We start from the raw sequence: 12,517 nt of genomic DNA, 5'->3' as shown, positions 1-12,517 counted from the left end.
ATGTCTTTTTACTTTGGCCTCATGTGAGCCTAATCATAATTGGAGCCTCGTCAGCTCTGGATAAGCCGGCAAAATCAAATGTTGGGGTTTATAAAGTTAAAGAATAGGTTCTAACACACACTGTCCTCCAAAAAGTAGTACCACGTGGCAAGGTTTGGCCTGATGGCTTGTAGGTCTTCCTCTGGAGTTGCAAAAGTAAGGATCACATGAGGGAATGGATATGACTGTAAAGTATAAAACATGCATAAAAAACTAACTGTACTTGAGTGTTTATCCCAAGTCCTGGATCTTTAACAGGCTATCCTCTCACTTCAAAATATATAAGGATTTAGATTCCTTCAAACTAAATTTGGTCTAATTAATTCTTATAGCTTAGAAATCTGTCTTCAGATTCTCATGGCTATTTACCAAAAAAACCTGATGGCTATAACCAGGCTCAGAATTTATATTTTTATTGCCAACTAACTGATTTTAATTGACCATAGCCCTCAACTGCAGTATAAAAAAACCCATTTTAGTCACTGTGGTATGCAGAATTTGAAGATGACCCCAAATGACCCTCACCTTGTGAATATGAGATATCACTGCCCTGATTATCTTACCTTACATAGCAAAAAGGTTTCTGCAGGTATATTTAAGGTTACTAACCAGTTGACTGTGAGTTAATTGAAAGGAAATTGTCTGGGTGGGTCCAACCTAATCACACAAGCCCTTCAAATGGGTCCAGAGTGCAGAGGCAGCAGCAGAAAGCAGAGAGATGTACTCCTGCTACCCTGAAAGAAAAGGCATGTGGGGGCCAAGTGGCAAGGAACTGTGGGCAGCCCTAGGAGCTGAAAGCGGTCCCGTTCAACAGCCAGCAAGAAATAAGGACCTTTGTCCTACAACCACAAAGGACTAAATTCTACCACGACCACATGAGCATGGAGGAGGACCCTCACCTCCAGATGAGAACACAGTCTGGACAATAATTGATCTTAGTCTTATGAGACCCTGAGCAGAGAAGCCAGTCATGTCATGCCAGACTTCTGACATACAGATTGTGAAACAATAACTGGGTTTTTAGGCAGCAAGGTTGTGGTAATGTGTTAGGCAACATTAGGAAGCTAGTACAGTCACCTTTAGGAATAATAAGCCTTGAACACCATGACTTTTCATTACCCACCAAGACTCTATCAGATGTTACCCTGATCCTCTCACACTCTCACCACACCAGGAGTAACTGTCTCTCAACCCTATGGTACAGAGACTACATCTACCCTTCAAGACAAATGCAACACCAGCACAGCACCTTAGCAGGCTCTGTTAAATAAAGAAGCGTTCTGTAATTACAAATGTTTTCAAATACTTTCTCTTTTGATTCTCACAACCAATCTGAAAGGTAAGCAGGACAGTTATCATCCCCAATTTCCTGACAAGAAAGTAAGAAGCTCACAGTGCTTATGTGGCTTGATCAGGTTGCATACTGCAAGATCTGGGTTAGCAAACAGGTCTTCTGAGCCCCTCATCCACTTCCCCAGTATTCTTTGGATCACTATTTCTGAAATTTTTTTCACTGGGACCCACAGTAAAACAACAACATCCTTTTCACACAGACACTTCTAAAACAAAAGTTTTATGAAACCTTAACCTTTACAACATAAGATGCCACATTTTGACCTAATCTAGTCTTTCATTTAAAAAAAAAAAAAAAAAGCTGATCCCTATCCACAGATTCCACAACCCACCTGAACTGCTTTCATCATACCATGTTGTCTGTATAAGAACAATGTTGATAAACATGGCCACTAACTATTAAATCTAGAATACATCAAATATATCTAATATATTTTAAACATACCACAAAATAGAAATTAAAAAGCATTAATTCTAGGTTGAACAACAAAATCTAAAGATAACAAAAACACAAATTTTGGACATTCACATTACTGGGAAGTTCTACGTTAAAGTTAAAACTATGTTAATCATAGTTTATTCCATAAGGGGCTCTATTATCTGGGAGTTTTCATAGAAAGAATTACTCAAAATAGCTGAATTGTTAGATAGATATCTATCTAAAGTTATAGATTCAAGATGGTTAAACCTCACTAATACCTGAAGGGGTTTGGAGATAACAATGAGGTTTAACCATTTTGAATCTACACTTTTCTGAAATCAGGTTTCACCTTTCCGAAAATAACTAATTCTAGTTTCCAAAGATAAAAGGAAATTGAATATAATTTAACATTTTCTAGGTCAGTTGTCATTCCTGTCAATATGCTACTTGTAGTATATCTTCTCTGTCCATTTTAGCCTGCTACTAGTTTAGAAACTAGATAACTACATTTATTGGAACTGTAGACAAAATAAGCATAAGGAAGCTCTAAGCGAGGGATTTTTTAAAGTATTCTTATGAACAACATACATTAACTATGGAATGTGAAGTTAGTGACATTAAAATTTTGGCTGCTTAGAGGCCTTTTGACACTACTCAGTTCTCAAGTTATGCCCCCAATAGATGATATGTTATTCTTACACAAGCATAACAAACACCTGGCTTCACTTCTCCCTCCCACACCCATGGTAATCAATCATGGCAAGGACAAAGCCATAGACTCCTTCTCACCACGGCACTCCTGAAAGTCTCTGCCAAATCCATCCGACATCCCAGCTATAAAGGAATGGCCAAAGTAACTGGGAGTTAATGCTTCACATAAACCTCTGTATACTAGTTACCAAAATTATTAGAGCTTTCCATTATGTCTGTAATAAAGTACCTTCCACATCCTGACATCTAAATAGTAGTGCCGGAAATGAAATACTGCTGTTCATGTTATAAATGCTTACCTCTCAAAAACAGCCCTTTAATATGGCAAAATCCACTCATTCAAAAGTAATTTAAGGAGACTTCTAGTTAAACATAGTAGATTGGCTATATATGTTCCTATTTTCTCTCCCTCCCAAAGAGTTAAATTTCAACCAATTTTCAGAATACTGGATGTGAGTGAAAGAATACTAAAGTAACAGTACTGCTGGACAGCCACTACAACCCCATGGAGAAGGGAATAGTGATGAGAAGAAGCCTATTTTCATCCCCAGAACCCTAAAAAGACTTAGGACTTAAAGCTAAAGTTATAAAGCAAGATGAGACAGGATCAAAACCAGAAAGATTGGTTGAAAGATTCCCCAGGTCCCCTGTCCCACCTTACACAGCCTCTGAAGAAACAGAGGTTTATTTTCTGGAGCCAATGAGGCTTCAAACTGGGTGAAACCAAGCACAGTAAGACAGGAGAGAAGGGCAAAGTGCATGACTAAACAGAGCAGGATTAGGCGATGTTCTGCACAGTGAACAGTGGAACCTCCAGCAGTCCTTCTCAGACCTGCTTCCAGAAACTTGGCAGCTAGGCCTCTGATTACCAACATGTAGATATTTCTCCCAAAAATAAAACCAGTTTACAGCATGTCACCCACCAGTGAGCCCCAGTGTCAATCACATGCTACTTCCAAATAGCACCAGATTGTTAGTACCTAGCCCTTAAATATGAATAGATAGCCCAGAGCACTCAATAAAGAAAATTTCCAATGTAAGAGGGAGCCAAAAACAAGAAGAAAAAAAAAACCCCAAACTAAAAAACAAACATGGGACTTCCCTGGTGGTCCAGTGGTTAAGACTCCATGTTCCCAATGCAGGGGTCCCGGTTCAATCCCTGGTCAGGGAACTAGATCCTGCACACCACAACTAAGACCCAGCGCAGCCAAGTAAATAAGTAAATAAATAAATAAACAAAATTTTTTTAAAAACCCTAACACAATAAAGATTAAAAGAAAACAAAAGAAAAAAATCCCCATTATTCTCAGAGAGAGAAAAGATATATCACTATGTCAAGAGCAATGCTATAAAAAAGCAAAAGACAATAAGAAACAGCCTTTGGAAATTTAAAAATAGTGTAGCCAGAATTTAAAATTCAGTTGAAGAAAACTAACACATTGTAAATCAACTATACTTCAATAAATAAATAAATATATAAAACAAAAAATTCAACTGAAGAGTTAAATTGAAGCACACTCTCAAAAACAGAATACAAAAATAAAAATAGACCATAAAGGGTAAAAAATAATAAATGGGAATCTATCCTGAAGGCACAAAAGCTAACTAACTGGACTTTCAGGACAGAAGAGAAAAAACAAAGGGGGGGGGAATTATCAAAGAAATAATACCTAAAAGTTTCCAAGAATTTAAGCACAGGAGTCACCACACTTAAACCGTCCACTGGGTGTCCAACACAATGCAAAAATAAACACTGTTTACTTCTCTTCCTCCCCAAAACCCAAAAGCCATTGAAATAAAGGTTAAAAAAAATTAGAAAAGCAGACAGATTAACACTCTAGAACAAGAGAGAGAACACCACAGGCAAAAAGAAAATAAATTTTTGAAGACTCAAAGGCAAAAGGATTCAAATTGGTGGAAAAATCGGGGCAAAGGTAGCCATAACCCTGAACACGCACAGAAGCTCTGCAGGAGAGGCAGCAGCAACTTTCTGCAACAGGAAAAAAAAAATCACAGTTTTAGACACTATAAAGGGAGATTACTGCTCTCAGCAATGTGTTAAGTGTCTGCAAGACAAAGAGGTATGTGGCGTCAGCCTCCCCCAACCCAAATAGATCTCCAGACAACAGTAACAGCCAAATATAAAGAGGAACACCTTGGAGGAGTTAGCGCTCCAATAGCAGGGGCTGGTACCACAAAGCAGCAGAGTAACAGTACACCCCAGTCTGACCAAGGCAATCCCAGTCCCACCCAGTTCATGCCAGTTTATGTTCCACGATAACTGCCAGTAGCGTCCCCATTCATTCATAAGAATGTTTGGATACTAAATCGTATGGTCACCTTTCAAAGCAGGACTCTCTGTGTTTTGGCTGGCCCTGGACACAGGAGAGTAGCAGGTAAGAGCAGAGAAAACCCATGTTAGCTACTGAAATAAACCACCCACCAGGTCTTCATAAATATAAACAAACAACCAATAATAACAAGACATTTTTCTCAAAAAAAAAGAAAAAACATGAACGATGACAAGTATGAAGAAATACAAGTATAACAAGTAACCCAGAGCAATCAGATAAATCAAGGAAGAGAACTTAAATATATATGTACGTATAATATATAACACTTATCCTGCAAGAGTTCTGAGAAGCTCTAGTTTCCGTTAAAACACAAGCTGCTACTAAAAACTGAAACAAAGCAACAAGCATAGTACTCTGGTTAAGAGAAAGGGCTTTAGAGCAAGACTGTCTGGGTTCGTATCTCAGCTTTACCACTTAGCGGTGTGGTACTAGCTGTCTACCACAGACAAGTTATTTAACCTCTCTAGGCCTCAATTTCTTATCTGTAAAATGGGGATAATACAAATCCACACCTTTTATTATTTCATGTATTAATTTAGTTAATATACGCAATGCACCAAGAAAGCACGTGGCTAAAATTAACTATCCAGTGTTGACTAGTGTTATTATTTGTGGAAATTAAATATATGATTAGGGTTTCCCTAGTGGCACAGTGGTTAAGAATCCGCCTGCCAATGCAGGGGACATGGGTTTGAGCCCTGGTCCAGGAAGATCCCACATGCCGCGGAGCAACTAAGCCCGTGCGCCACAACTACTGAGCCTGTGCTCTAGAGCCTGCGAGCCACAACTACTGAGTCCGCGTGCTACAACTACTGAAGCCGGCACACCTAGAGCCCGTGTTCTGCAACAAGAGAAGCCACTGTGATGAGAAGCCCATGCACCGCAACGAAGAGTAGACCCCGCTCGCAGCAACTAGAGAAAGCCCGTGTGCAGCAACAAAGACCCAACGCAGCCAGTAAATAAATAAATCAATAAATATTTTTTTTAAAAAAGGAGGGGGCAACAGGAGAGGCCACAACAGTGAGAGGCCCGCGTACTGCAAAAAAAAAAAAAAAAAAGGAGGGGGACTGGGCTTCCCTGATGGCACAGTGGTTGAGAGTCCGCCTGCCGATGCAGGGAACATGGGTTCATGCCCCGGTCCGGGAAGATCCCACATGCCGCAGAGCGGCTGGGCCCGTGAGCCATGGTCGCTGAGCCTGCGCGTCCGGAGCCTGTGCTCCGCAATGGGAGAGGCCACAGCAGTGAGAGGCCCGCATACCGCAAAAAAAAAAAAAAAAAGGAGGGGGACTTAAAAAAAAAGAAGAAAACTGGAAATTTTCTAGCACCAAGGAAAAAGAAAAGATTCAAAGATCAAGTTAACTACCAATAAAGAAAGAACAAGTTTGGAATTAGACTTTTCATCAGCACACATGATGCTAGAAGGAAGAAAAACAGTCAATGGTCTGAGGGAAACTTTTCAACCTGGAATTTAATAGCTAGCCAAATAAATGTTTAAGTGAGAACGTCTTCCTAATATTTTGTGGTTTAGAAGGTGAAGAAACCAAATGCTGTTAGCCAAAATCCTATACTTTTAAGAGCCCTGACCTTTATCAACACATTAACTGAATTTCTACATCAAAGTTTCCAGCCCTGCTTTCTCACCTGGGCCCAGGAGGATGCACTTTTGAATCTGCCTACAGCTTCCGTGGGATGTAAAGTTAAGGTATGTATAATTTGCATCTATGTCTTGGGGTCTTTGAACATCACAGTTTAACAAATTGAGTTAATTCATCCTGAAAGCTACAGAGACAAAGACTCTAGAATTTTTTCCTCCAGCCCTTCCTATCAAACTAAGAAGCAGATGAGAGAACTTTGTATGGCCCTTACCCTATTCAAGATTCACACAGATTTTTTAAATCACATGAACAAGGACTGTTTAAATTATTTAAAACATGAGAACTTAATGTATATTCTATATAAAATAATACAAATAGCCACTATATGCTCCCTGGTCAAAATACAGATTTATAAACATTCAAGACATTTTGATTTTTCTAATCTAAATATTCTCTCTGGGAGTTACGCTTTTTAGATTGAGGCTAATTATTTTGCCAAGTGGCGTTTACAAAAAGCCTATGTTCCTTCAGAAAGTGACTCTTTCCTCTGCTGTCTGTGGAATTTTAAAAAAATTTCTATTACATAAACTATCATTTTGAGGCCCCACTCTAAAAAAGCTATAATTCTGCAGGTTTGGGGTAGTCCCACATTTTGCACTTTTTTTTAATTTAATTTTTTTTTATTGTGGTAAAGTATACATAACATAAAAGTTACCATTTTAAACATTTGTAGGTGTACAGTTCAGTGGTATTAATTATATTTACACTGTTGTGCAACCATCACCACTATCCATCTCCAGAACTTTTTCATCCTCCCAAGCTGAAACTCTGTTCTTATTAAACAGTAATTCCCCACTCCCCTCTCCCCTCTCCAGCCCCTGGCAACCACCATTCTATTTTTTGTCTCTATGAAACTGACTAATCTAGGTACCCCATACAAGTGGAATCATACAACTGTCCATTTGCGCCTGTGCTTTTTATAATTTTTAAGTTTCAGTAATATTTGAAAAAGGCTGAAAATGTTAAAAAATATTTTTATTCATGGCACTACATATATCTTAAGAAGTTAGAAAGTATTCTATATTACTTTTTAATAATTTTTATCAAATTCATTCTGTAAGGAATTTAAAAATCCAAGATATTTGTTGTTAAAAAAATATTAAATGGAGGGACTTCCCTGGCGGTCCAGTGGTAAAGAATCCACCTTACAATGCAGGGGATGCGGGTTCGCTCCCTGGTCAGAGAACTAAGATCCAGCATGTCGCGGGGCAACTAAGCCATGTGCTGCAAACTACAGAGCCCACGCACCCTGGAGCCTGCGTGCCACAATTAGAGAAAAGAAAACCCGCACACCACAACTAAAGAGTAGCCCGCGCACCGCAACTTGAGAGAAGCTGTGGGCAGCAACAAAAGATCCCACATGCCTCAACGAAGATCCCGCGTGCTGCAACTAAGACCCGACGCAGCCAAAGATAAATAAAATAAATAAATAATAAATAAATCTTAAAATATATATATATTAGGGCTTCCCTGGTGGTGCAGTGGTTGAGAGTCCGCCTGCCGATGCAGGGGACGTGGGTTCATGCCCCGGTCTGGGAGGATCCCACATGCCGCAGAGCGGCTGGGCCTGTGAGCCATGGCCGCTGAGCCTGCGTGTCCAGAGCCTGTGCTCCGCAACGGGAGAGGCCACAACGGTGAGAGGCCCGCGTACCGCAAAAAAAAAAAAAAAAAAAAAAAAGAAGGGTTCAAATAATCTTAGCACCAACCAAAGAGACTACAGACTTCTGGGGACTACAGAAGGCTGTCTTTTATTGAATGCTTTCAAAAACTTAAGGGACCCTTATAGTGTTACTAACGCTATTACTATTACTGAAAGTTTTGCAAATATTATGATGCAAATCGTTCATTTATCCCAGAATTATCAACACCTGACAACTCACTCTACTTGAAACATCCCTATCAGGCAATCTCCCCTCTGGAAAGCAAACTAAGAACCAGGAAGTATGCACACACAGGCCTCCAAAATCTCAAAACAAAGGTCTCAAACTTTGTGTTAATACACTAAAGAATCTCTTAGGTACTTGTCCTTATTTTACACAAAATTTTAGAAGTTTAGTGTCTTGTCTTGATTTAAAGCCCAAACAATTCAGAAGTTGGAAGAACAACACTGGGAAGATAGCAAGGGAGGCTACAAAGTAATTACAAAAAGTAGACCAAAAACAAATCCTCCTGAGTGGGTAAAAGGGAATTGTCTTTCACACACCATTAAATTCCTGAGGGCATGGTGCCTTCAACACAAAATAATTCATACTCAAAACTGAAGACATGGGCTTCCCTGGTGGTGCAGTGGTTGGGAGTCCGCCTGCCGATGCAGGGGACATGGGTTCGTGCCCCGGTGCGGGAGGATCCCACATGCCGCGGAGCGGCTGGGCCCGTGAGCCATGGCCACTGGGCCTGCGTGTCCGGAGCCTATGCTCCGCAACGGGAGAGGCCACAGCAGTGAGAGGCCCGCATACCGGAAAAAAAAAAAAAAAAACTGAAGAAATTGATATTATACAAATTCAGGATCCTTTGCAAGAGAAAACAAGGATATGTGTAATCTGTTATAAAAGGGCTGTCCCATCAAAAAATATTTGTTTAATTCATGCTTGAAAGAAATCCTTAACTCTGAAAACAATAATCCAGAACTTCGGGACTTCCCTGATGGTGCAGTGGTTAAGAATCTGCCTGCCAACACAGGGGACACGGATTCGATCCCTGGTCTGGGAAGGTCCCACATCCTGCAGAGCAACTAAGCCCGTGAGCCACAACTACTGAGTCCGGGTGCCACAACTACCGAAGCCCACATGCCTAGGGCCCGTGCTCCGCAACAAGAGAAGCCACCGCAATGAGAAGCCTGCACACCGCAACGAAGAGTAGCCCCCGCTCACCACAACTAGAGACAGCCCGCGCGCAGCAACACGCAACAATGAAGACCCAATGCAGCCAAAAATAAATAAACAAAATAAATAAATAAACAAATAAATCCAGAACTTCTCAACTTGAAGGGTTCTGAATAGCTGAGGATCAAGACCAGAAGATAATCAAGTGTCTATCAGCAGTTGATCACTAACAATTTACTCTGGCATTCTAAATAAATATATGTTATCAAAGAGGATTGTTTTAAATCTTTTGTATACAAGGTGATATTATTTGCTCCACATGCAATGTCTCACCAGAGGCATCAACCCATAGAAACTGGGAGCTCTAATATATTATCTTTTAACTAGCTCTTTTACTATTATTCTAAAGACATCCTCCCTTTGTTAAAGCTCATGAAAAAAAGATAATATTATAAATAAGAAAAAGAATGAGCACCTTGGAGCATATTCTTCTTAAACTATTTTCACTATTTCTGTGTGTATACATATACACACTTATATACATACTTTCCCCACAAAGGAAGCCCCTACACACTGTTTTTCAATCTGTCTTTCACTACAAGTTAGAGCCTACGTCTCTGTAGGCTCTAACTCCAGCTGTGTGACATCAGGCAGGTTACTTAACCCCTTTGAGCCTCACTCCATGTATGAAAGATTCTCTAAGTTGTAGAGTTACGTGAGAATTAAACAAAATAATACAAGCAAAATGCCTAGCATAGAGTAAGAACCTAATAAATGACGGCATTTTTTTAAGGCTGCGGAATAACTAATATAACGTGTTTAACCAATTTCCTAGCGTTGAACATTTTGGGCCAGATTTTACCTATTAAAATAACACTGAATGGGCTTCCCTGGTGGCGCAGTGGTTGAGAGTCCGCCTGCCGATGCAGGGGACACTAGTTCGTGCTCCGGTCCGGGAAGATCCCACATGCCGTGGAGCGGCTGGGCCCGTGAGCCATGGCCTCTGAGCCTGCGCGTCCGGAGCCTGTGCTCCGCAACGGGAGAGGCCACAACAGTGAGAGGCCCACATACCGCAAAAAAAAAAAAAAAAACCAACACTGAAGTTAACATCCATGTGGCTAACTGCTTAATACATCCTAAATTTTCTTAGAATAAATTTCTAGAGGCGGAATCCTGGATCAGTGATATGTATAGAGTCCCTTACATTCACTACCACGCCTGTTTCCCCACATTCCTCATCTGTACCTCATTTTTTAGTTTTTCCTTTGTTTCTTAAACAATGGTGTTTTGTAAAATTTAAAAGCTTGTGGTAAATGGTATGAAAAGTAAAATTTTAGTACTGAAATCTTAATCACTATTTACGTTTCACTTGGGAGAATGAACAAGCAAGCTTTCAGTACCATGTACCTATGTATCTCAACCACTGTTTCCCTCTAGGGGAGCTTTACATTTTTAGAGAACAACTTCAATTTACAGTTTCAGAATAAATTCAATAGTTGTTTGATTTAGTAGTTGTTAATTAGTTAGCTATATTTAAAAGTTGTATACGATAAATGTTATGTTAAAGATGTTTAGAAATGCCTCCAAATTAGTCAAACAGCCTTTCTTGTAGAAACTCTAAAGTTAAGAGAGAGATTTGCTCCATCTGTTGAGACTCTGAAAGGCTGGGAAGGAATTTAGCAGACGCCCTCCCCTTTGCTGAAGGGACCACGTGCTGCCAGCACCCAAACACATGATCACAGCTGCTTAGGAAACTGCTTCTGCTTCTTTAAATTAACACTACTAACACGCCCCCTTTTTCCTGAAAACTGTCATTTCCTGAAGCAACAGCGTTGGTGAAAAACAAATATTAACGAGACTTGAAGAAGCAGAGCCGAGCTGCGGACAGGCGCAAGCCCTGCTGGGCCGCGCAGTGTCAGCCCCTCCGCCCGTCCCGGATCAACCAAGTTATGCGAAGTGACTAACTCGTGACAGCCTCGGGCGCTGGACACCGGCCACACCGCCACCTCTTTCAGGTCCTAATGCTCCTGCAAGGAGCCTGGGCAGGAATGGCTCGACCCCTGGCCCTCACCCCTGGACCAGGGTTTGGAATTAGACTTCGTCACGGGCCAGGGGCCCCTCCGTACTCAATCTCGGGTCGGGGATCAGAGAGGGGACTTCAGTCGAGAGATCAGATGTTACAAGGGACCCTGGTTTTCCCATTCCGCCCTCATTCTTGAGTTGGGGTCTCGGATGGTTGGTGGAACCTTCGATATGGGTCAAAAATCATGAAAGGTCGGAGCCCTTCTCACTTATTCTCAGACCGGGTTGGGCATTAGGGGAAATTACCAGAGGTCAGGTATCACGAATCCAGCCTCCCCCAACCAGAACGGAGTTTTAGGATAGGGGACCCGGGTCAGGAGTCACGGAGGACCTGGACCGCCCTAAGCTCTTTCCCAGTCCGGGGTCTGGGGGGAAGCCTCAGGTTAGAGGTCAAAGGTCAGGGAACTAGGGGAGCGCGGCGGCCATAGTACCAGAGTAGAGGTCAGCGCCTGCTGGAACTGCTGCTGCTCCTCGCTGATCTTTTGCTTCAGTTTCTTGAACATGGCGCAACGCGGGTTCCTGAATGTGAATGAGACCTGAGGGCGAGTAATCTGAGAGACCCGGCCGCGGCGGCGACGGAGGGTTCTCTACACCAGGGACCGCGGGGGCCAGGCCTCGCCTCTCCTCCTTGGCCTCGCCTCTCCTCCTTGGCCTCGCGGGCGGGTCGGCACACTCGTCCTGCGGGTGTCGGCGTCGCCGCCGCCGCGTCTCTCTCTTCTGGGTGCCACCGGTTGGCCTCGGCCCCCCATCCAGCTCCTGCGGCAGCGGCGGCGGCGGCGACAACGGCACCAGGTGAGCGTGTGCCCAAGGCGCCTGCGCGGCCTACGTGGAGCTCGCCGAGGGAGTGCTACGGAGTGCCGGAGGGGACAAGCTGGAATCGGGTCCGCACATGCGCGCTCCAGGGTCGCTCCCGGAAGATGCAGGGATTTGCGCTGCTTATGCTCACTGCGTGCATAGATGCCCTCAGATCCCGAGCTACGCTGACGCACACCGGGGCTTCGGCGCTGCGAAGTCTGGTGGGGAGGGTGCTGCTTCTGTTGAGGACCGCAAGGCTGACAATTCTGCCGCAAAGAACCGCAT

At 42.4% G+C, this 12,517-nt stretch overlaps 1 protein-coding gene across 4 annotated transcripts in view; it reads right to left on the bottom strand.

Moving 5' to 3' along the window:
• The window catches only part of GOLGA4 (golgin A4), a 113,843-nt gene extending 101,610 nt beyond the window's left edge, over positions 1–12,233 (bottom strand). For 3 of the 4 annotated variants that reach the window (XR_003796798.1, XM_029243980.1, XM_029243979.1), the window contains exon 1: positions 11,869–12,233. Coding sequence is in view for 3 of the 4 variants with exons in the window: in XM_029243980.1 (XP_029099813.1) it covers positions 11,869–11,940 (72 nt within the window). In the remaining variant the exon portion in view is untranslated. The remainder of the gene's footprint in view (positions 1–11,868) is intronic. The other variant, XM_029243981.1, reaches the window with a different exon arrangement.
• Positions 12,234–12,517: the final 284 nt, after the last annotated feature.

Source organism: Monodon monoceros, unplaced genomic scaffold, assembly GCF_005190385.1.
Source record: "Monodon monoceros isolate NGI ecotype Baffin Bay Population unplaced genomic scaffold, NGI_Narwhal_1 Super_Scaffold_3, whole genome shotgun sequence".
Taxonomy (NCBI): Eukaryota; Metazoa; Chordata; class Mammalia; order Artiodactyla; family Monodontidae; genus Monodon; species Monodon monoceros.
The sequence above is the reverse complement of the archived record's forward strand: the minus strand, read 5'-3'. Positions and strand labels throughout refer to the sequence as shown.